Source organism: Garra rufa, chromosome 17 (assembly GCF_049309525.1).
Source record: "Garra rufa chromosome 17, GarRuf1.0, whole genome shotgun sequence".
Lineage (NCBI taxonomy): Eukaryota > Metazoa > Chordata > Actinopteri > Cypriniformes > Cyprinidae > Garra > Garra rufa.
In genome coordinates this window covers 24969641-24995719 of record NC_133377.1, presented here as the reverse complement: position 1 = coordinate 24995719, position 26079 = coordinate 24969641, and the positions used below count along the sequence as shown (strand labels likewise).

The following is a 26079-nucleotide window of genomic DNA, read 5'->3' as shown; positions in this document are numbered from 1 at the left end:
TATAATTACATGGTCATAAACCCCCACCATAAAGCTTGAGCCGCCCCTCTCTGTGCCACGTAGAAAGCATTCCAGCCTCTAGGCCTGCATTTCCGCCTTTTCCCTGCTAAACGGAGCCCTTTCCTGCGCATTCTCTATGTAAAGTGACACCGGAGCCAAAGGAAGAAGTTAGAGGGAGTTTGAGAATCCGTCCACCACGTCTACACACTTCCCTCTCAACGACAGTGAAATTACTGCTGCAGCGACCGAAAGCAGCAACGAGCCCAGCTCAGCAACACCAACGGAAGATGATACGGTTAACGGTTCAGATGATTCTCCTGGCCTTCTTAGTGACATTCGTGGCGTGTAACGCACCGCCGGTACCGTTAGATGACATTGTGATTGAGAAGACGTTTACTCCGGAGCGCTGCGACCGGATGGTCAAGTCAGGAGACTTTGTTCGGTATCATTACATCGGCATGTTCCCTGATGGAAAGAAATTTGACTCGAGGTTAGTGCAAAATGCATGTTTGACCTCCATTGTTCATCTTCACACCTGGCCTCAAGCCATTTGCGTTTGTAGAGTTAACAGTATGTTGAGCTCACAGCCACGCAGGCAGAGCAGATGGGGACTTAATTACTCTGAACATTTACTTATGCAAAAGCACATTATATACATTTACAATTGATTTAAAACAAGTTAACATGTACATTTTAATATGGAATGACTGGATGAATATAAAAGTCACCAATGAATGAGTGAAGTGAATGAATGAAGTCATTTTCATAATGCTTAATGAAAGAACATAGGCCATAGTCGAAGTGTTACTTTCTGTTTATTTGTAATTATTTGCAGTTTGTGAGTGAAAATTATGCTACCAACAAATATTTTTCAGTGTAGATTTAATAGATTTAATTTTTCCTAAAAAAAAAAAGTTTCTGTTTTTCCAGCATTTTTGTGTATTTGAGCCCTTTTCAACAAATGTATGTTTGAGATTGATCTTTTCACATTGAGGACAACTGAGGGACTCCTATGCAACAATTACAGAAGGTTCAAACACTCACTGATGCTCCAGAAGGAAAAACTATACATTAATAGCTGGGGGTGAAAACTTTTGAACAGAATAGAGATGTGTAAATTTTTCTTATTTTGCCCAAATATTATATTTTTTCCATTTAGTAATGCCCTTCAGAGGCTACAGAAGTTAAATAAATCTTATCTTAAAACCCTGATTAAATTTTATAAAAACCCTGATCACCCCTCCCCCCCTTATTTTGCCTAAATAAATTTTTTTTTTCATTTAGTAATGCCCTTCAGAGGCTACAGAAGTTAAATAAATCTTATCTTAAAACCCTGGTTCGGAGTAGAATTGACTTCATTGCTATGCACTCCGAAGCCCATCTAAATACCCCATCCGAAGTTTTTTTTACCTTAGTCAAACATTTATGGAGATATTAGAGTTTTTCGAATTGCTTGTTACAGAAGTGAATGGTACATGTGATGTAACCCGGTAAATTGCACCACTAAACGTGCAAGTAATCTTACCAAACTTGTACAGTAGTGTAAATAGGTTATGTACTCACAAAACGCTGCATCAGAACATTTGTAAGTCCACCATGAGTGTTTTAAAAACACGTTTTACCCGAGAACTACTAGTCTCAGAAACTACAAGTCGACGTCACTTCCCTGGTTTGAAAAAAGCACGTAAAAGTCCTCCTACTACATCTGTGTGCATGTCAACTTGTAGGAGGACTTTTACGTGCTTTTTTCAAACCAGGGAAGTGACGTCGACGTGTCGCCATTTGTAGTTTTTGAGACTAGTAGGGATCGGCTAAAACGTGTTTTTAAAACACTCATGGTGGACTTACAAATGTTCTGATGCAGCGTTTTGTGAGTACATAACCTATTTACACTACTGTACAAGTTTGGTAAGATTACTTGCACGTTTAGTGGTGCAATTTACGAGATACATCACATGTACCATTCACTCCTGTAACAAGCAATTCGAAAAACTCTATTATCTCCATAAATGTTTGACTAAGGTAAAAAAAACTTTGGATGGGGTATTTACATGGGCTTCGGAGTGCATAGCAATGAAGTCAATTCTACTCCGAACCATCCCTTTAAATTTGATAAAACCCCTGATCACCCCCACCCTCCTTTTTAAGGCTGTATTTATAAAATATAAAATTATTTTTGCAGTAGCTATACATGTTTGTTTATGTGCTTCTTTGCAGTTATGACCGAAGCAACACCTATAATGTGGTTGTTGGCCAGAAGAAGCTGATCGCTGGGATGGACAAAGCTTTATTGGGCATGTGTGTTAATGAACGATGGATGATCAAAATCCCTCCACAGCTCGCCTACGGAAAGGACGGTTATGGTAAACACACTTTTTAAAAACACAGCCATCTGTTTACCACTTCATGCATAAATGTCTGTCAGTGTAGGTGCCATCAGCACATTTACAATTAAATAGGCACATCCTACTATGTAACATGCTAATGTGTAAAACTCACTGAGACCTACAATACCCATGATTCTCCTGAACTCCTGCTGAGTCAGAGGAGCAGAGCCTCAGGAGGTGGAGAGAGAAGGGGGAAGGTGAACAGAGGGGGATGTGAACTCCCAAAGGGAGTGATCAGGAGAAGAATGTTGAGCCACATCCACTTGTCAGAACTAGTTGTGACAATAGTGTGTGTCTGGCCAATTCATCTGCAGGAGACAAACAGTTGTATATAGTTTAACTGCACATATATATACAAGCACATTCATCTCATCATCAGGTCTTTCAGTGAAATACACAATACACAGGGCGGCACACTTCCCCTTGCATAGTTTTATTGAAATGACTAATAATGCAGCCTTTATAGAAAACACAAAGACTATAGCATTTATTGTCCTTTTTAGTGTAGCTGGTTTTAATCATGCTTCAGTGTGCAGATTTTAATGCTACCAAGCTGGTTTGGTTTTATTTCTCACAGTATTTTTATGTTTTTCCTTGTCAGGTGACATCATCCCCCCAGATTCTATCCTTCACTTTGATGTGTTGATGTTGGACATTTGGAACTCAGAGGACAAGGTGCAGATAAATACCTACCACAAGCCAGAGAGCTGTAACCGCACTGTACAAGTGTCCGACTATGTCCGTTATCACTACAATGGTACTCTGCTTGATGGCACACTGTTCGACTCCAGGTGAGATGAGTTATGTGGACCTAAAAAAGAGACAGATAGACAAACAGACAGATAGGTTTAAATGAAGGTGTTAAATAACTCCTACAGATGTCACCACCTACTGGCTTAATCATGAAACATTCAGGAAGAGCCACAAAAAAACTCCACATGTCTAATGGAAAAAAAAATAAAAAAATACAGTTAATAGAAGCAAAGCATTTTCAGAAAAATATTTTACACATTAATTTATTCACAGTATGAATTGGGTCATTATACACCAGGATAATGTACTCCCACTAGCTATTTTGGCTATATAGCCTATAGTAACATAGCTTGTTTGAGGGGGCAAGTGAAGAAGAAATGTTACTTGCCCGACAGACAACTAATCTGATTAAAATTTTAATTTTGAATAAAGAATAATTCTGATTTTATTAGAATAAATCTGATTTTATTACATTTGGTGTAAACAGCAAGTTAAAATGGATAATCAACAGTAGTAAGGTTGTGCCATTTGAGGCTCACTGCCTGTCTGTATGTGAAACAATCTGGTGGAGAAATCAAAACAAATTAATGCAACTGCACATATAAGAAACATACTGTGGTAAAAATGTAACTTAGTTTTTATATTTATAATATATAGCCCAGTTAAGCAATATGATATGACCAAGAGAGTGAAGGTTTCCTTGAAAACCACCAGTCAATGATTTTGGTGGTCCAGACAGGCTATCAAAGACAGGCTCTTGATTCATTCTTGAATAAATCAGCCATCTGAACAAATGAATGACTCAATGACTCATTCATTAAGACAGTCAATTCCTGCCACCTACTGGCGGTTTACTCTCATATTTAAAAGTAGCTTATCTTTGCTTTTTTTTTTAAACATTTCATATTTGTATATTTAAAAAAATTAAGCTCATAACATAATTTATATTGTTGTAACTTTGCAGTGTAAATGCATTCATGCTACATTTCAGCTTCATTAAACTGTCTGTAAATGCATCTAAATGCCACGTCAGCTGCTTTTATTTCTTTTACAGTGGAAAGATACTGGTTTCATTTAATTGGTAACAGCATTATAGTGTCTTATTATGTTAAATGAAATTATTAATAAAAAGTACAAATTTCATATCGAAGATGACACATGCATTTAATACAGTAAGGGAAAAATGCCCTTAAAAAGGCAAACAATGACCTGAAAATCAATTTAAATGCATTTTTATTATGCTGTAACTTTAGTCATATAACATGTAATTTCCCAACAACAAAATTGTGGCCAGTGAAAATGCTGAGTGGCTAGTAAATTTGTGAGCAAAAAAGTCTCAGCAAAAATGTCAAGCCCTGTGTGTGAAATATTAAAGGGAGATTTCAAAAAAAGAAAAAAGAAAATGAATCACTCACCCTCATGTTGTTCCAAACCTGCAAGACCTTTGTTTTTCTTCAGAACAAATTAAGATATTTTTGTTGAAATCTACAAGTTTTCTGACCATGCATAGTTTTACACACAACTACCACGTTCAAGGCCTAGAAAGGTAGTAAGGACATTGTTAAAATAATCCATGTGACATTAGTGGTTCAACCATAATTTTTTGGAGCTACGAATATATTTGTGCACAGAGAAAACAACAATAATTACTTCAACAATTTCTTCATAAAACTACAGTTGAACCACTGATTTTACAGAACAATGTCCTTACTAACTTTCTGGGCCTTGAACGTGTCAGTTGTGTTGCTGTCTATGTCAGAAAGCAGAAAAATATCTAAATTTGTGTTCCGAAGATGAACGAAGTTTCTTACGGGTTTGGAACGACATGATGGTGAGTAATTACTGACAGAATTTTAATTTTTGGGTGAACTATCCCTTTAAATATGTACAAATATTTTTAAAGAATTTGTCTAAAAATGATTCCTAATTATTTCTAAATATAGATTTTTGGACATAAATAGGTTAAAACATCTTAACCTTAATTCTAATAATTACTTATTTGTTTAATTGATTAATTTTAATTATGGAAATATTTATATAATAAACCAATTAACAAATGTGTGTATGTCTGAATTGTATGCATTTCCTGATTAGTAATGCTTTCTGATGCTTTCATTTTTGCAGTCACACACGTATGCGCACTTATGACACTTACGTGGGGATTGGCTGGCTCATTGCAGGAATGGACCAAGGGCTTTTGGGAATGTGTGTGGGAGAAAAACGCATGATCACCATGCCACCTTTCCTTGGCTATGGAGAGAATGGAGATGGTGAGATTGATTTTATTATTAATATATACTAACAGTACATGCAAATCCAGCATTACAACATCCAGTTATCTCCACTTACAGGAAGTGACATCCCTGGTCAGGCCTCTCTGGTGTTTGATGTGGTTCTGCTGGACCTGCATAACCCTAAAGATGAAATCACAGTAGAGGTGCAAAGCCTTCCAGATCCCTGTCCGCGCAAGAGTGCAGTAGGAGACTTCATGCGCTACCATTATAATGGATCCCTGCTGGACGGCACATTCTTTGACTCCAGGTAAAACCCTTGATTTGAACGAAAACTGTTTGTGAAGTGATATACAGTTCGGTTATGCTTAAACTTTATATATTTGTGTTTCAGTTACTCAAGGAATCGCACATACGACACTTACATTGGTAAAGGATATGTGATCGCAGGAATGGACCAAGGACTTCTGGGTGTTTGTGTTGGAGAGCGCAGGAAGATTGTTATCCCACCTCACCTGGCATATGGAGAAGAGGGCACAGGTGTGTGCTGATCATTAATTTTATAGTCAAAAGAACATGAGGTTAAATTTAATCTTTGTAATATAATATATTCTATTCCCTCATACAGGAACTAAGATCCCTGGCTCAGCTGTGCTGGTGTTTGATGTCCACATTATTGATTTCCACAACCCATCTGATACAGTTGAGATCACCAGTGTGAAGCCAGAGAATTGCACCTACAATGCAAAACGTGGCGACTTTGTCAAATACCACTACAACGCCACTCTCATGGATGGCTCTTACATCGGCTCCACGTTCGTTGCAGTTATACTTTTTAATATTATACAGCTTAACAAGTCTATAGAAATGGGAATCAAAACAAATGGTTTATGTTTAAGAATTTTCATCTAATTCATGTTTTCCACTGTGTCTGTGTGTAACTGCAGGCACACCTTTGGTAAGACATACGATGTGGTTCTGGGGGCTGGACAGGTGGTCATAGGAATGGACCAAGGCCTTATAGGAATGTGCATCGGAGAGAAGCGCAGGCTAGTCATTCCTCCTCACCTTGCCTATGGAGAGAGGGGAGTAGGTATGTAATTCTCTCATAGACACAAAAACAATTTTTTAAAATATTACTATAAAAAATACAAATACATGTTTATTAATGTTAGTGCTGCTGGGTGATATACTAGTTCAAACGGTAAACTGATTTGAATTACACAAACGTATGTATTTTTAAAAAACCCGGCATACCTGTTCATGTAATGAGAGGAGATCCCTGTTAACCCTGCTGAAAAAAAAACAATAGAAACCATCACAGAAATTCTAAAGGTTTCCACTACAAATACCATTAAACAATGAGTACGTTTACATGGACAACAATATTCCGATTTTAACGCGATTAAGTCAATACTCTGATTAAGAAGCAACCATGTAAACTGATATTTTTGATTAATTTAATCCGACTAAAGTCATAATCTGAGTAAACACAAATCGAATTAAGACAGGTGGAGTATTCCTATTTTAGTCGCATTATGGAAGACATGTACACACCTTAATCAGACTATTCCCCTTGTGTAGGACTTTTTGCCACATTTTGTGACAGGATACACACTAATGCTGCGTTCCAGGCAGGTTTTTGAGCTCGTAAATCACGTGTTCAAACCACGACTCAGGACTTTGTAGCGTTCCAGGCAAGCCACGCCAAGCATTTATTATTTTTTATAGTATTAATAATTTGATTGCAACGTTATATTGTCCTAAACTCTATTTTTCCACCGTGTGCCACTAAAAACCGCACCCCTAGAGGCTTTATTGTTGTTTCTCGGGCTATGTCACGTCAGAACACGGAACTGGGAGTACGTCGTCGATCTAGTACGAGTTCACGGGTGGGAATTCACGGGTTTGAGTGCCGTTCCAGTGCACTTTCACGGGTAGAAGTTTGGAAAAACACGGGTAACGGGTTGTCTGGAACGCGGCATAATGCTCTCAGTTGGTCGCGCTTTGGTTTCATTTTTATTTATTTATTTTTTGCTACAACATGGGCTTAATCAATGCTCATTGCTGATAAATAGCCTAGTTTGTTATCATAATTTTTAGTTTTATGGAAACGTTTTTAACATTCAACCCCCTTTTTCATTAGTATTATTTGTAAGTATTTATTTTAATTTTGTGAACGGGATTTCCGCTATTGGAATGTCTTAGGATGCTTTTTACTTTTACTTTCAAATTCATGATCTTGGTTTTGCTTGCATATATAAGGCTACACCTATCAATTTTAAGATTAAAACAAATTCTTAAAAGATGGATTTGTTATTTTTAATTAAACAGCATAACAAAAATAAATTAAAACTAGCTTATATAGCATTTATTAACAAAAACTAATAAGACGAGGCATGGACTCCATCACATGCTGTTATATGCCGACTAAACAATTTATTACAGGGCGCGCAAACACTGAGCAATCAAAATAATTAATAAAAAAATTAATAAAAGAAAGCCTCCAAAGCGTAATGTGACGTAAACGGCAAAGATAACAGGGTTTTCAAAATGAAAACAAACAAAAAAAGTAAAACTAAACTGGCTTTCGGTGACTGTGCTTGCGTGTGTTTTTTTTTTCTCCTAAAAACTGACTGGCTCTGAAACGCTCGCTGTATGGAGCAGACGCTTTGGAGCAGCACAGCATGCACTCGCACAAATGCGACCACGGCAAATTTTAACTCACACATTCTAAAAAATGTTGCCTATGTCCAGAGCCACTTCAAGCTTTTGTAAAATTAAAACCCAAACATCCAAAAGTCTATAACGAAGATGAACTGATAGCGTCGCGTGTGGACGTAATGATGTGTGTCATTAATCGATCTATGTACTATAACATGTAAAACGGATCATGAAAGGAATATTCTAAAAGCAACTCATGTAAACAGCTTAATCATATTATTGTCTTATTCAGAATAAGGTCATTAATTAGATTACTGGTGTCCATGTAAACGTAGTCAATGAAAACTAGAGGTCGACCGATATGGGTTTTTCTATAGCCAATGCAGATGCCGATGTTTAGAGGTCAGGGTCAGCCGATGGCCGATGTGCTGCCGATTTTTTTGGCCAATTTTTAGGGCCGATATCTTGAAGTTCTTCCCTTTATTTGCATGCTAAAATGTCACACTAAAAATAAGTGGATGCACATCATTTCTAAACTTAACATCATGAACAATGAACACAATGAACCATCTTTCGGATCTTGATTTTGTGCACTTACTGCACAGTATTATTATGAAAGATTTAACCAAAGTTAACCAAACAAATCGAACTGACCAAGTATTAAAGGTCCCACTTTACATTAGGTGGCCTTAACAACTATGTACTTACATTTAAATTAATAATTTGGTACAGTGTACTTATTTTGTACATACATGTTTTTACATTGTATTTATATATTTTTAAAAACCTATATGTAATTACATTTGTAATAAATTTCTGTAATTACCACTGTTGAACCAGCCCTTACACCCTAACCCACCCTGAAACCTACTCATACCACCAAACCTGCCCCTAACCTTACCCATATCCCACCTCAATAGAAGCAAAAGTGTTTTGCAATGCAATATGACCACATCAAGTACATTGTACTTTTAAGTACATAATAATTAAGGCCACCTAATATAAAGTGTGACCGTATTGAATATATAAAACAGATAATATAAAAACTGTTAATCATTTACATAAAAGTTTAAGAGCTGAGATTAATGTCAAACTTTAATGTTTTAAATACAATTTTGAATACAGAAATTTTAAATGTTTTATATAACTGAGAGGACCTGCCAATAGATGGCGGCAAGACACTGACTTAATTACTGAATCATATCATTCATTTGCTTCGTTGGAGCAGCTGATTCATTCCTGAATAAAGCAAATGACTTTCTTTATGAATGGGAAATTGAATCATTTCACTAGATTCGTTTAAAAACGCACGTTCATTCATAAACGAAACACCGCTGTGTTTAAATGGAGATGCACAGCGGCTCAGTTGTGACTTGTTTCAGAATACTTTTGATGACAAGAAAGAGCAAAATCTTACTTTTGACGACAAAATAAAGCAAAATCAGGCAATAGTGTAATCTGCCTGCCACCCACCCGCAACCTATATTTGTTCTCTGATTTAGCTAACCGCACACGATCGTCCTATTACAATTATTCTAATTCTTAGTTTTGTATGATGATATGATGAATGGATCGTTCATTTTAACAACTGATCTTAACATCGCTGCACACTTATATCTATATACATATGGTAATATGGTAATACTTTACAGTAAGGTTCCATATTTGAAATTAACATGAGTTATGAAAAATACTTTTAAAGAATTTATTAATCTTAGTTAATGTTAGTTTCAAAATTTAATAGTGCATTATTAAAATCAAAAATTGTATCTTAATATTTTTAGCGGACCTGAGCTAACATGAACTAAAAATAAACAGTTGCATTTTTATGAAGATTAATAAATACTTTGCAAATGTGTTGTTCAATGTTGGTTAATGCAATTACTGAACTGGACTACTCTGGTTGTGTTAAGTTCATCCACTAAAAAGAACCAGGTCATATGACTCATTTGCTCATGAGTCAAACTGGTCACGACTCGCCGTGTGTTTGTGCAGGAAACTGTTTATCCTTAGAGAAAAATATCAAAAGCCTTTTAATTGTAAAATATGTTAAATGGTAATGTTAAACATGTTATGACAATGCTTACTGTACTAGTTTCATGTTTTTTTATTGGGAATTTGTGATGGACCCACCAGAGGGAGCCAAAGTAAATTCTTCTATCAACTACTCAGCTAACAAACGTTTAGGTTCGGATATACTGTTTTCAAGGAGGTTTTTGCTGAATTCAGAACTGCATTGTAGTAGACCTCTTTTACTTCTTTTGCAAAAATTTTCTATGGCAATAATAGTAAGAGTAGTATGACCATTTGACCATTTTCAGCAGCAATAATCAGCAAAATATGCAAATTTCTTTAGTTCGGTGACATTGTTTACGGTCTGTGCTGCCAATATGGCCAATTGATGACGCGTCGTGAAAACACTATTACTGTTATTTTACTGTTTTAATTATGTAACATTATTCAACATAGTTCAAACCTCACTATTTCTAAATAGGTTATTAAGCACACTTTTTTTTTTAGATGGAGAGGTTCCTGGCAGTGCTGTGTTGGTGTTTGATGTTGAGTTGATAGACCTGGAGGAAGGCCTTCCTGAAGGCTACATGTTTGTGTGGAACAGCGATGTCTCGCCCAACCTTTTCATCGAGATGGACAAGAACAAAGATGCACAAGTGGACAGCACTGAGGTATATTGTTTTACCTTGTGAGTGCGTGCTTAGCAATACATCTCCAAAATGTTTATTAAGCTAATTTCTCCATTGTCTGTCCTTTCCTTACAGTTTTCAGAATACATCCTCCAGCAGGTAGAAGAGGGCAAAGGTCGCCTGGCGCCAGGTTTTGACACACAACGCATTATACAGAACATGTACGATAACCAGGACCGCAACAAGGATGGACAAATCACAGAGGATGAGTTTAAACTCAAGGCGGATGAAACAGCTGCTCATGATGAATTATGAGGCTGGACTCATGGTTGTCTTATGGTTGAATATTAGAAATGGGAAGGGTATAAAGATCATGTAATTGTCAGTGAAGAGTCACTTAGTGATGTTGTTGACTTTAGATGTTTGTCTGAGAGGTGTGTGCATGTATGAGTGTGCATAATTGTGTTTATATTTGATTTTTTTTGTACGGGTCTTTGAATGTTTGTAAGAGTCTGGAGTGACACAAATGTGCAAAACTTTACTTTGTAAAAAAATCCCTTAAATAAACACATTCCAACCCCAGAAGTGTTATTTCACTAAATCACTATTTGAAAAATATTGCTTTTCATAAGTAATCCATGACCAGTGTATCTTTAAATCAAGTGTTTCTTCAACCTAATCTAAGTCAACAGAAGTTGTGTAATAACCTCTACCCTTTTCCTTTTTTACCTTTTTCGTAACAGCTGCAAAACAACATTTGTTACATGGTTTAAGGTTTTATCTTGTGTATTGACAAACTGAAATGCAATATGCTGAAATGAAAGTGTGTAGTATGTGAAAATGTGAACTTTGAATGATTTCTGCATGACTTAGCATGTCTGATATGTTCCTGATAATGTTCCTTCAGACTTAGCAAATAGGAATAGCACTAAACAGTCATTACCCGGCTCAATTAACATGTTTAAGTATAATATAAATGTCTAAGTGTCTATGTCTGCCTGGTGTTTTTATAATCCTTTGAACGTGTGTCAGTGTGTGTTTAGTAGGTGTGGGCTGATTGAGACTCGTAACCGGAACTTGCTGTAACAGATACAGTTGGAGTCAAAGGTTTACATACACCTTACGGAATCGGCAAAATGTTAATTATTTTATCAAAATAAGAGGGATCATACAAAATTGTTTTTTTTATTTAGTACAGACCTGCATTTATAAAAAGTATCCCATCCAAAATTTGATTCTAAATACTTAATAGATGTGTTTCTTATTTTTGTTTACTGATAGTTCATGAGTCCTTTGTTTGTCCTGAACAGTTAAACTGCCCGCTGTTCTTCAGAAAAATCCTTCAGGTACCACAAATTCTCAGTTGTCCTCAGTGTGAAAAGACGGATCGTAAAATCATACAGACATTTTTGGAAAGGGCTCAAATACACAAAATGCTAAAAAACTAAGAATTTGTGGGACCTAAAGGATGTTTTAGCTGTTCAGGACAAGCAAGTGACTAATAAACAACTAGCTGTGGATTATTCAGATAACAACATAGTTTAAAAATCGAGTGTATGTAAACTTTCGAACAGGGTTATTTTTATTAATTCATCTATTACTTTCACTTGTGGACTATTATGTAAATGTCTTTTATGTGAAATATCTTATTCAGGTCAGTATTTAAAAAAACATGATTTTTTAATTTTATTTATCTCTCTTATTTTGTAAAAATAATTAACATTTTGCAGATTCTGCAAGGTGTATGTAAACTTTTGACTTTTTTTTTAACTATACACAAATTAAACTTTAAAAAAGTAGGCCTAAATTGTGTACAAAACACACAAGGATTAGGCTACTCCCCCAATACTGCTGTCATTGCCATCATGCCAAGCTTTTAGAAAATATAGAAATTTAGAAACAGTCCAATTATTTTTAGTTTTGAGTTCAAAGTTAATTGACTCCTAGTTAACTTGGTGTGTTAAAAAGTCACTACATTACATTACATTATCCAGCCAAAGACATTTAACCGTTGATTGTGCCCCAAATTACATGAAAAACGTGAAAAGCTTTATGCTAAAATACCACACAGAAGTGACAACAAACAGGCTTTTTTACTGATTAGCACAACAACCTAATGACAACCTAGAGAGAGAGAGTGAGAGAGAGAGAGAGGTGGGGGAGAGAGACATACATACCATGCGGTGTGAACGTGAAGTGATTAGTAAAATAAGTGCATACTCTCTGATGTGTGAGAATCCGGTTCGTATTTTGCTCTGTGCCTGAGGGCGGGTGTGAGAGAGCCAGTCCTGCCAAATCAGACACAAACGAGTGTGTGTTTAGAAACAAACGACAACTAAACTTGACACAAAAACTACGAGAATGACCGAGCCAGAAGAAATTAAATGAGACGAAGGTATTTTGTTTTTTAAGTCAACGTCAGTTACGTCTTCTCTTTCTTTTTCACGATTGAATTTGGTTCAAGTGGGAGAGTTTGACAGGTGCGACTCCATCTGTTAATTCGTCCTCGAGTGTTGGGTATTTAACTTACCTGGAGTCTAGCTTGGCATAAAGTGCTTTATAGTACTTGTATGTTATATGTGAAAGTAGATATACACTTCGCCTCAGTGAAGCGGTAAGTAATTTGTTTACTTTTGTCTTGTTTGTGACTGTTGTGCGCTTGCGCGATTCAGGCATCGCTCGTTCTGTATGGAAACTGCCTATGTTGTTTTTCCTTGTTTTAGGGAATTTATTGTCTTCTATACAGCATCTGGAGAACATGAGTAAACATTTAATGTAGGATTTGAATGGATTTTATAGGTTCTTGCAATTAAAAAAATATTCTGATACAAAAACAACTTTTTAAAATAGTTTTTGCTTTTAAATTTTGTGCTTTCATGATTACCACAACTTGTTCAGTTCCCACATTTTCATCTTCAAATCTTGGGTGTGGTTTCCCACAAATCTCATCTAAATCATCTTAATAACCAGGTGTGATCAGTGTGAGGTGTGCCTGTAATGGAAGGGGAACCTTTGCTAGATCTGTGTCACCTGTCTGAGGTGGAGCAAGCTGTAATTCTCAATGTTCTGCAGAGAGATGCAGAACTACGCAACAAAGAGGAAGGGAGAATACAGTGAGTATTTGTACAATACTTAACTTAATCAGCTAATGTAAGTTATATAAGCAATGCAAGATGAAATGCTTGTGTTTTCAGGAAGCTTCAGCAGACGGTGTCTGACCCTCTCCGTCTGCGCTCTCTCTCAGGCGCGTGGTTTAATGAGGAGCGTGCTAAGAGATATCAGAAGGATGGAGTTGATGTTGTCAATGCCTCCATACGCCGTAAGAAGCGTGAAAAAGGTCACATGATATCTTTATTATTCCTGTAGCTTAGTGATTATGTATTAGTGTGCATATACATGTGTTGTCTTCACATCTAATACTCTGTTTTTGTTTTATTCTGTAGATATACCTTTGACAGCAATATTTGATAAAGAAAAAGGTCATTCTTCTCAACATGAGCAGCAAGAGGAACACAAAAGTACAAAGAGAGAATTGCAGGAAAATGCAAGTGTAAGAGAGGATGACAAGAGTCAGGAAGAAAGGGAAAGAGAAAAAAAAGATGGGGAAAGGTTGGTCCAATTTTCTGTCACCTTAAAGGGATAGTTCACTCAAAAATGAAAATTTGATGTTTATCTGCTTACCCCCAGGGCATCCGAGATGTAGGTGACTTTGTTTCCTCAGCAGAACACAAACGAAGATTTTTAACGAAAACCGGTGCAGTCTGTCAGCCAAATAATGGATGTGGATGGGCACCAGACCTTTAAAAGTAAACAAAAACATGCACAGACAAATCTAAATTACACCCTGCGGCTCGTGATGAAACATTGATGTCTTAAGACATGAAACGATCGGTTTTTGCGAGAAACTGAACAGTATTTATATCATTTTTTGCCTTTGATACACAGCCACGTTCATCTGTCCTGAGCACTAGCTTGTCATCCGGCTCGTTACACATGTATGCGCTCTGGCGTTGTATACGCAAACACTGTAAGGGGAAATCGGTGAAAAGTCCCGGATGAGTTTGCGCAAGCAAATGTAATCTTTTAGCTTTAAATTGGTTTGACTTTGAACAATCAGGATAAGCGCAAGTAATTACCAATTTGAATAGCCGCTATGCTTACAATCTCTGTGCACTGTGAGTGTTGTATTCATGCGACAGATCGCTTTTCCGGTGTTTGCGTATACTACGCCAGATCGCGTACATGTGTAACGATCCGGATGACAAGCTCGTGCTCAGGACAAATGGAAGTGGCTGTGTATCAAAGGTAAAACATTATATAAATACTGTTCAGTTTCTCGCAAAAACCGATCGTTTCGTGTCTTAAGACATCAATGTATCGTCACGAGTCACAGGGTGTAATTTGGATTTGTCAGTGCATGTTTTTGTTCACTTTTAAAGGTCTGGTGCCCATCCACTTCCATTATTTGGCTGACAGACTGTACCGGTTTTCGTTAAAATTCTTTGTTTGTGTTCTTCCGAAGAAACAAAGTCACCTACATCTTGGATGCCCTGAGGGTAAGCAAATAAACATCACATTTTCATTTTTGGCTGAACTATCCCTTTAACATAGGACTGAACAAGCTAAATACATCTAAACATTCTGTATATTAATATGAGTATACATACAAATACATACATGCAGTGTGCTTGGTTATATTTCATTATTGAATGAGAAACAGGCATCTTGTGTGTTTAAAATGCTTTTTAAACATCTAATATTGTTGAAAACTCTCAGGGTATCATTCACTAGTTTTGTATGCAAATATATGTGCATAAAGAATGTGTTTGAACATGTTAGCATGCAAATCATGATTCATTAATATGTCTTTATATTAGGTGACCTTAACTACTATGTACTTACATCAAAAATAAGTACATGTACTTATTGTGTTCATATTGTATTGCAAAACACTTGCTGCTATTGAGGTGGGATACGGGGAAGGTTATGGACAGGTTTAAAGGTATGCGTAGGTTTAAGGGTGGGTTAAGGTGTAAGTGATGGATCAACAGAACAGTGTAATTATTCATGTAAGTACAGAAATTAATTACAGATGTAATTACATGGAGGTTTTTTAAAAATATAAATACAGTGTAAAAACATGTATGTAATTGTGCACATTAAGTGCATTGTATCAAATGAGTAATTTCAATGTATGTACATAGTAGTTAAGGCCTCCTATTATAAAAAGCGATCAAAATTTTGAATGATTTTTTTTTTTTATCACTTGTAATGTACATCTTCATACTGTTCAAAAGTTTTCACTCCTGGCTCTTACTGAACTTTCTGTAATAGTTGCATAGTTGAGTCCCTCAGCTGTCCTCAGTGTGAAAAGATGGATCTCAAAATCGTACTGTCATTGTTGGAAAGGGTTCAGATACACAAAAATGCTGAAAAAACAAAGAATTTGTGGGACCTTAAGGATTTTTCTGAAGAACAGCAGGCAGTTTAACTGTTCAGGACAAACAAGGGACTCATGAAAAACTATCACCCAAAAAAAAAAATCTGTGGATCATTTAGGTAACAACATTAAAGGTTGTATCAGCGATTCTAGGCTGAAAAATAGTCTCAAATTCAGCTGACCTTTCTTCATGATCCGCTCGCTGTCTGCCCCATAAATTGGCTGTAAAAAAACTGCGTCTCTGTGGTCAGCCTAGGGTCTGAGATATGCAAAAAAAACCAATCGGTGCTACCAACGATTCCACAGAAAAACAAACAATGTTCCAACCAATCAGCGTCAGGGGGTTGGTGTTGTGGACTTTCGTACTGGTGCAGGGATGTGAGGGAGGCAGAGCGAAAGTCCACTACACCAACCCACTGACGGTGATTGGTTGGAACACTGTTTGTTTTTCTGTGGAATCGTTGGTAGCACCGATTGTTTTTTTGGCATATCTCGGACCCTAGGCCAACCACAGAGACACATTATGTTTCAGGCTTGAAATCGTTGATACAACCTTTAAGAATCAAGCTAATGTAAACTTTTGAACAGGGTCATTTTTATAAATGCAACTCTAATTTTCTCTTGTGGACATATATGTAAATATCTTTTATATGGAATATCTTATTCAGGTCAGTACTAAATAAAAAGTAACATGCATTTTGTATGATCCCTCTTTTTTTAGTAAAATAATTAAAATTTGGCAAATTCTGCAAGCTGTACGTAAACTTTTGCACTTAAACTGTAAATATGATCCATTGTCTTATATTGTGATATTTCCTTTCTAGTCCCATTCCTGTGCTAACTCCTGAACAACAATCCAGGGCAAAACACATCACAAAGGTCAGTTTACATTTCACATTATAGTATATGCTTGTGAAATACATGCTACTGCATGTGAGACATTTCTAATGTTCTTGCTTTGAGCAGAATAATGGAGCAGAAGAAAATTGTCTTAAAGGTAAAATAAACTAATTCTGATAATCATCAAAATATAAATGAATGTCTACTCTGCTCACTTAACTTTTGTTTCATGCCACAGAAAGAGTTTGTGAGTCAGGGGACAAAGAGAAGAGAATTTTGCCAAGTACATCCCTGGCTCTACAGGTCTGTTCAGCAAGGCCAGTTGGTCAGATAGACACATCCCTAAAAACCTTTTGTATTATGTGTGCGTGTATGTGTGTTTCTGTAGATGGACTCAGAGGGGGACGTGGACTCCGGCAGCACTGAAATAGACTATACTAGGTTTGGCTCAGTTAGCAGCTTGGCCTCCCATCATATGGTAAGATACACTCTCACAAGCAAAAAACTTGATCTTCTGCACCAACAAAGTTATGAATGTGTAAAAGGTCCGGTTTCTACGTGGGTAGATGAATGGCAGTTTGATGAGCCTATACAGTGTGGGCGATTTCGGGGATGTTGTAGTATCAGGACGGATCCAGTTCTCGTTGCAGTATGATGTCAAGAAAGAGGAGCTTCACATACACATAATTCGCTGTCAAGAGCTAGCGCCAGCCCGCAAAAATCGTTCAGACCCGTAAGTATACATGACCACTGTTGTTTTCATTAAGTAACTATCAACTATTTATGAAACCAGTCATGCTACATTTAATATTGATATCAAAGTTGAAAACAACCGTGTTGCTTTAAGGGATAATTCACCCAAAAATGAATATTCTGTCATTAACTACTCACCCTCATGTTGTTCCAAATCCGTAAGACCTTCATTCATCTTTAGAACACAAATTAAGATATTTTTGATGAAATACAAGACCTTTCTGACCCTGCATAGACAGCAACACAACTGATAATTTCTTAAAATTGTTAAAGTCATTATTTTTTTATTTGCACACAAAAAGTATTCTTGTATTTATCAAAAATATCTTAATTTGTGTTCTGAAGATGAACATGGGTCCAGAACTACATGAAGGTGACTAACTGATAGTCTCAGCCTCAGACGTCACGCCCACGGAACGTTGGCTAAACGTCTGATGCATATGGTACACTTAACTGGAAACACTTCAGGAATGTCGAAGTCTGATTAGTTGAACTTGACCGGATTTCTGGGAGATGCAAGTGTCGCGTTTATATTCGGTCCGCCGGGAAACAAAGCGCAGACTGATTTACTCAGTGTTTTGCTAAAAGGTGCTTATGCAGACGCCATTGTTGTTATACACATTTGCGACGTTCGCGAACAAATTACTGACTTACTGCTTGTTCTCCCTCTTCTTCGTTATCTTTCAATGCTGGTTATTTCAATGACTGACTTTTTGCACGCCAGTCTGTTGTTGTGGGGGCATTTCCACGCACAGAAACGTGACGCTGAACGAACGAACTGTGATTGGTTGTTTGACATGTTGATCAAACGGTCTTATGGGCGGGATTTGGCCAACTAAAGCTGCCATGAATTCCAGACCTTCAGCCATCAATCTGAAGGTCTGGCTACCCGAGACTAACTAACTGGTGACAGAATTTTCATTTTTGGGTGAACTGTCCCTTTAAAATTTCTGTGGAAACCGTGATACATTTCTATGGATTTTTTTGATGAATAGAAACTTCAAAATAACAGCATTTATTTGAAATGGTATCTTTTGTCCTTATAAAAACAGATACGTAAAAGTTTACCTTCTTCCTGACAACACATCCCGCAGTAAGAAAAAAACTGCAGTGAAGAGGAAAACATTAAATCCAGTCTACGATGAAACCATGAAAGTCAGTTCTAAATCATTTATTAGTTCACAAATTATTCCTATGTTTTTAAAATATACTATCAAACTTACAGTACTTATTATTTCTCCACTCAACTATAAAATGTTGCCTTTACCAGTACAAAGTGCGGAAACTGGACCTCCAGGCTCGTGTGCTGAGTATGTCAGTCTGGCACATGGAGAGAATGAGGAGAAACCTCTTCCTGGGGGAAGTGGAAGTGAGGCTGGGTCAGTGGGACTGGAGCCAGAGCCAACCAACATGGCACAACCTCCAGCCCAGAGTAAGCCCATTTCAGAGATAGTCTGATATCTGTAGTAAACTAAACCTGTGATAATCAGATAATGCAAGTCTTTCTTTTAATATAGGTAAAGTTAAGTCCAGATGACATTATCAGCAGAGGAACCATTCTGTTCTCAATTAAGTTTGTACCTCTAGGTTCAGAGGGTGAGTCTGAACAGACACTTCATATTTACAATCTCTATATCTACATTTATATGTAAGACCATTGATAAATTACATGTGGCTCGTTATTAATTTTGTGTGTGAGCCCACTCTCATGTGGTAGAGCAGTACATGTGAGCCATTCTACAGAATTAGTGCAACTGCTTTCCCACAAACAAAAAAACATTTTAGAATTCAGATCATAAAATCATGAAACTTCACTACTGAAATGCATTTTTCACTTCACAACTGAAACTGTATGGTTTTGGCTGAGACTGATTTTAGGTACACCCCTAAATTTATGATCAGGAAATATTTATGTCACTTTCTCTCATAGCTACAAGGTGTGAGTAAATAGGTCCCATCATTTTGAGGTAAATGTGTTCGAAAGTATATAAAATCTGTGTGTAATCTTAAAGAACTACCAAACAAAACTACCAAAAAATTACTGTTACTATTGAAAATGTGCTGTCACTACCGAAACATGGAATGGTTTGTCAAAAATAAAGTATACTGAATTATCAACTAAGATGTTATGATAATGTTTGCATGCATATTCAAACTAATGAATCCGTAACTTTGAACTCAACTTTATGCCTTTTATAAAGAAAAATTGGATTCAAAATAGAACAAATAAATCACACTTTAAATACTGTACTTATTATTGATTTACCTCTGAAAACTTTTTCATAAAATCAAAAATATATATTTCCAAGGATGATGTAAGCAAAATCTTAATAGGACAATATAACCCTTCTTATTAAATTATAAATTACTGTGGTTTTTCATAGTGACAAATTTGGGGAGAGGACAAATATTCCAAAACTGTCAAAACATACAATATGAGAATTAACTGCACAGTTACTGGAAGTGTTTACCTTTGATATCATACAATTTGCATACATACAAAATTTGTGGAAAAGACTTTTTTTTTTTTCAAAACATTTCCAACTCCGACTTTGAACCAATTCTGTTGAATGCCCCAGTATATGAATTAATATTTGAAAATTATATATAAAAAAGAATTACAATACAATGTACAAACTACCAGTTGCAATACTAATGTTCAATTAATTATTAATTTTTAAACATAAAATCCTCAAGCTTTCATAAACGCTTCTTACAAAGTTACAAGTCTGATAAAATGCTTCAGCTTTTAGTGATTTCACTAAGCCATATTGGGAATTCAATATTATTTTGATTAATTCTGCAGCCCTACTCATTTATTTAAATTTTTTCGTGGCTATAGGAAGTGGTTGTCCACCGACTGGAGAGCTCCATATTTGGCTAAGAGAGATTGTTGGTCTACTTCCCACAAAACGTGGCGCACCCAGTATATATGTGAAAAGGTGTGTGTGCATTTGCTGTTTTATTTTTTGCTGTTGTTGTTATGTCCTGAGCACATCAGTATGTTTGGTGTTTTTACAGCGTGGTATTACCAGATGAAAGTGGCGTCAGTGGTCAGCAGACTCGGGTGGTGCGAGGATCCGTCAACCCAGTGTTCAACCACACCATGGTTTATGACGGGTTTCAGTCCAGTGACCTCATTCAGGCCTGTGCAGAGATAACAGTCTGGAGTCCACATCCCTCCAGCTGTCTGGGTGGGGTACGACTCAGCACCGGCTCAGGTAACAGATGTAAACATACAGTAATATTCTTCACGATAAAACTTAACATAGCTAAGAGTTAAGACTGTTCATATGTTGCAGGTGTAAGTTATGGGCAGGCTGTCTGCTGGATGGACTCAACAGAAGATGAGATCAGTGTGTGGTCAAGTGTGATTCAGAGCTCCAACAGCTGGGTGGACACTAGTCTACCAATCAGAACCAACTTACAGCTTTGTTCAGATTGAATTTTTTTTAACCTATTCACCCTATGAATTTGGTTGTGTAACATTCTGGAATACACTTTGCAACTTTTTACCAGATTTTTGACCCGATTTGCAGTCTAGACGGGTTGAATAGGCAAAAGTCAGAGTCAGTCTGCAAATTTTGGACGGTTCGAGTTGGTGGATGTTACAAAACATTGCGTAGTTCTGATTTTTATCTTCGAACTATGATTCCATTCAGTCTGAGGATATCAAATATGTTTTTATATTTTAAGCAGATTTTAGAACACATAACTGACTTATGATATTTACCTCCAACTACGGTAGCACCTGAACAGGACAGAAAAAAGATCACCCTCCTTTACGTAAAATAGAGGAACTTCTACAAGGGGAATGGAAAAAAACATTTTGCATAGTGAATCTGTTACAAAATAGTCCTCACACATTTCTTTGAGTAAGTGTTTTAGTGTTTAGTGTCTAAGTGTTTTTGCCAGAATTTGCTAAATTTAGAAGGAAGGATTGTCTAACTTAAAATTTCCTTTTATGAGAATAATGATATTTACATCTTTCTGCTTGTGGTCTCATGGTGACATTGAAGGTCAAGCCCCAAATGTAATGAAATACTAACTACTCATTAAAACCACACAGTTTGTCCTTAAATGCACATTGCTTTGTATATTTGTAGCAATATCCAACAATACATTGTATGGGTCAAAATTATTATCATTAGGATATAAAGTAAAGATCATGTTCCATGAAGATATTTTGTAAATTTACTACCATAAATATATAAAAAACTTAATTTTTGATTAGTAAAATGCATTGCTAAGAACTTAATTTGGACAACTTTAAAGGCATTTTTTTTTTTTTCAATATTTAGATTTTTTTGCACCCTGAGATTACAGATTTTCAAATAGTTGTATCTCGGCCAAATATTGTCCCATCCTAACAAACTATACATCAATGGTACATCCTATCTGCTTAATTACACAGTACATCCCAGCCCAGTCCATTTTTTTCAGTATGTTAACATACTATGTTATTTATCCCTCTTTTGTGTAGGTGAGCTCTCCTCACCTTATTATGAGATAAAGGAGCCTTTTGAAGCTTGGTATGACCTTGAGGGTAACAGAAGTCGAATCGACTATCAAAATGGTCAGTGAGCTATTCACGATTAAGTGACACACTTTTAAAACCAAAATAAATTATGTAGTTTCTCATCATTAATGCTCTTTATACAGGTACAGTGCGTACTTTTCAGATTGGAAATGACTTGGATTATGGTGCCATTTACACAATCACACCAGTCACCAATGACACCGAAATCCAAGCTATTAAGTGTTTCCAGCTTAAAGGTACCAAGGAGGATCCAATACGACCACAGGCAGCACTGCCTGATCTACAGGGCTTTGATGTACTATTTAGAGATAGGAATAGTTCACCCAAAAATGTATAATTCATTCTCATTCACAAGTGTCTGAATGAGCTTGGTCTACATATGTGTTCCCCCTCTACCCCCTTATGCTACACTGCAAAAAAGGTTTATCTATAGTATTTTTGTCTTGTTTCTAGTCAAAATATCTAAAAACTCTTAAAATATTATGCATTTTCTAGACAAGCAAAATGAAATATTTAGTATTGTTTTAAGCAAAATGCACTTAATTTAGTTCCCCCCTTGAAAAGTTAGTTAAATTAAGAGTATTTTACTTAATATAATAATAATTTGACTTATTTTAAGCTAACTGCACTTGATTTAGTTTTTCCCCCTGGAAACAAGACTAAATATCTTATGTCATTTTGCTTGTCTAGTAAATGCATCTTAATTTAAGAATTTTTATATATTTTGACTAGAAACTAAACAAAAAATCTTTTTAAGATTCAAGATTTTAAGATTTTTTTTTTGCATTGTAGAAAATGTATGAAAACATGCTGGTAATGTGCTAAAATATGCCAACATCTCTCAGAAACATCTCTCAGTTATTCATTCAAAGCAACAACCAGCAGAGGATTTTTTTAAAAGGTCTAATTGTTTTATTTGGTTTCTTAGCAGTCTGATAATGTCTAAGTGGGTCTGAAGAAATTTTAAAAATAATTTTTTTTTGGTTATTTGACTTTTCTTAAAGAGATAGTTCACCCAAAAATGAAAATTTGATGTTAATCTGCTTACCCTCAGAGCATCCAAGATGTTGGTGACTTTGTTTCTTCAGCAGAACACAAACAAAGATTCATAACTCAAATCGTTGCAGTCTGTTAGTCATATAATGGCAGACAATAGGCACCAAATCTTTAAGAGTAAAAAAAACATACACAGACAAAACTGAATTAAACCCTGCAGCTTGAAACAATCAGTCTGTGCAAGAAACTGGACAATATTTATATCATTATTTACCTCTGATGGTACGTTTAACTGTCCTGAGTGCGTTCACAACAACCGGCACCGGGTGCATGACGTGCTCAGGACAGTTGAAAGTTGCGGTGGATCAGAGGTAAATAATGATATAAATACTGTTCAGTTCAGGATCCACAGGGTTTAATTTGGATTTGTTTTAATTTGGATTTGCATTTTTTTTTTACTCTCAAAGATTTGTTGCCCGTTGACTGCCATTATATGACTGACAGACTGCAACGGTTTGAGTTAAAAATCTTTGTTTGTGTTCTGCTGAAGAAAGTCACCTACATCTTGGATGCCCTGCCCCTGGGGGTAAACAGATAAACATCAAATTTTCATTTTTGGGTGAATTATCCCTTTAATGTCTAAAACCTTCAAAGTCCAAGCTTTGAAATGTTATTTTAAACTTTTTGGTGAAGTTTTGTCAAACCATTATCAAAGTTTGTCATACAGGTTTAGAAATATACAGTGGGGCAAATAAGTATTTGATACACTGCCGAATTTTCAAGTTTTCCCACTTACAAAGAATGGAGAGATCTGTAATTTTCATCGTAGGTACACCTCAACTGTGAGAGACAGAATATAAAAAATCCAGAAAATGACCTGAAGAGAGCTGGGACCACAGTCTCAACGGTTACCATTAGTAACACACTACACCGTCATGGATTAAAATCCTGCAGCGCGCACAAGGTCCCCCTGCTCAAGCCAGCACATGTCCAGGCCCATCTGAAGTTTGCCATAGACCATCTGGATGATCCAGAGGAGGCATGGGAGAAGGTCATGTGGTCAGATGAGACCAAAATAGAACTTTTTGGTATAAACTCCACTCACCGTGTTTGGAGGAAGAAGAAGGATTAGTACAATTCCAAGAACACCAACCCCTACCGTGAAGCATGGGGGTGAAAACATGCTTTGGAGGTGCTTTTCTGCAAAGTGGACAGGACGACTGCACCGTATTGAGGGAAGGATGGATGGGGCCATGTATCGCGAGATTTTGGGCAACAACCTCCTTCCCTTAGTAAGAGTATTGAAGATGGGTCATGGCTGGGTCTTCCAGCATGACAATGACCCCCAACCAAGCCAGGACAACTAAGGAGTGGCTCTGTAAGAAGCATTTTAAGGTCCTGGAGTGGCCTAGCCAGTCTCCAGACCTGAACCCAATAGAAAATCTACGGAGGGAGCTGAAACTCTGTGTTGCCCAGTGACAGCCCCAAAACCTGAAAGATCTGGAGAAGACCTGTATGGAGGAGTGGGCCAAAATCCCTGCTGCAGTGTGTGGAAACCTGGTCAAGAACTACAGGAAGCGTATGACCTTTGTAAACAGAGGTTTCTGTACCAAATATTAAGTTCTATTTTTCTATTGTATCAAATACTTATTTCATGCAATAAAATGGAAATTAATAATTTAAAAATCATACAATGTAATTTTCTGGATTTTTTTTTTAGATTCTGTCTCTCACAGTTGAGGTGTACCCAAGATGAAAATTACAGATGTCTCCATTCTTTGTAAGTGAAAAAACTTGAAAAATCAGCAGTGTTTCAAATACTTATTTGCCCTACTGTATGAACAACATTAGATCATTTTTGTTTGTTTGTTTTCTGCAGTTTGAGAAGATCGAGAATCACAATGGTGTTCAGTGTGAGGTCTGGAAAAAAGTCACACAGGTTGGTCATAAGAAGAACACGTATCGTCTGTGGGTCACACGTCCAGAGGGAAATGATTCCCCAGCCACCCCGCACCGCTTTGAGATGGAGGGCTTCAACACTCTTTTGGAGTCCTACAATGACAAATACACTATTGACTACAGTGACTTCAGCTCTCAAACTGAGCCAATCGTTTTCATACCACCTTTAGGTAACTGAAAGATAAACAGTGAAATGCCTCTTTTATGCTTACAGATCACCAAATCAAACATTCACTGAGGTTTTATGTGTTTAGGAATGACCTGTGAAGAGTTTCCTGATCCTGTTGAGGAGCGTCAAATATTGGCCAATCCCATTCAAGACTATGTCAGCACCTCCCCTGTTAGCCACGCCCACCGTCTGTTTGGCCCCTTTAAGGAGAAGTTTAATCGTCAGTATGAAAGTGATAAGGAGCACGAGGAGCGTGAGAACTACTTTATACGTACTCTACGGTGAGGAAAATGACAAACAGTGCAATATAGAAGTAGTAAGCAATCTGTGTCTGATTTAAGATACACATTCTTTCTTTTTTCTTCTCAGGAATGTACAGTCTTCGGACAGAACAGCAGATTTTTGGATTATGTTTGTAGAGTATGGAATGGTTAATGCATTTTATTTTTTGTAGAGATTATCAGAAAAATATTACATTTTAAATAATTTTTATTTGAATAAATGGTGTATCTGCCTCTTCAATCTTATTTTGCTGTCATTTTGAATATATGGTTTGTAGCTGGTCTGTTTATAAAGTTCTCATTGTGACATTAATTAAACATGCATAGTTATGTCATGTCAAATTAATAAATTCTGATATTCAATTATATATACAGTACAGACCAAAAGTTTGGACACACCTTCTCATTCATTTGATTGTGTTCA

General features: G+C 36.5%; 3 protein-coding genes across 4 annotated transcripts; all 3 read left to right on the top strand.

Moving 5' to 3' along the window:
• Positions 1-92: 92 nt before the first annotated feature.
• Positions 93-11666, top strand: fkbp9 (FKBP prolyl isomerase 9). Its single transcript, XM_073821858.1, has 10 exons — positions 93-490; positions 2218-2363; positions 2989-3178; positions 5265-5410; positions 5492-5681; positions 5766-5911; positions 6000-6186; positions 6319-6464; positions 10556-10719; positions 10813-11666. Exons 1-10 carry the CDS (start codon positions 288-290, stop codon positions 10990-10992), a joined length of 1698 nt encoding a protein of 565 aa, XP_073677959.1. The 5' UTR covers positions 93-287; the 3' UTR covers positions 10993-11666.
• Positions 11667-12926: 1260 nt separating this feature from the next.
• sytl1 (synaptotagmin-like 1) lies at positions 12927-22297 on the top strand. Of its 2 annotated transcripts, none has more exons than XM_073822232.1 (15): positions 12927-13072; positions 13648-13790; positions 13872-14014; positions 14121-14286; positions 16942-16996; positions 17084-17114; positions 17196-17260; positions 17346-17435; positions 17524-17690; positions 18763-18865; positions 18981-19142; positions 19228-19306; positions 20553-20652; positions 20732-20931; positions 21013-22297. In XM_073822232.1, exons 2-15 carry the CDS (start codon positions 13675-13677, stop codon positions 21153-21155), a joined length of 1620 nt encoding a protein of 539 aa, XP_073678333.1. In that variant the 5' UTR covers positions 12927-13072; positions 13648-13674; the 3' UTR covers positions 21156-22297. The 2 variants fall into 2 exon arrangements, with proteins under 2 accessions (XP_073678333.1, XP_073678332.1); XM_073822231.1 differs by having other exon boundaries at positions 12952-13291.
• Positions 22245-25901, top strand: LOC141289324 (uncharacterized). Its single transcript, XM_073821443.1, has 5 exons — positions 22245-22256; positions 22345-22545; positions 25126-25375; positions 25460-25655; positions 25744-25901. Exons 1-5 carry the CDS (start codon positions 22245-22247, stop codon positions 25826-25828), a joined length of 744 nt encoding a protein of 247 aa, XP_073677544.1. The 3' UTR covers positions 25829-25901.
• The last annotated feature ends 178 nt before the right edge of the window (positions 25902-26079 follow it).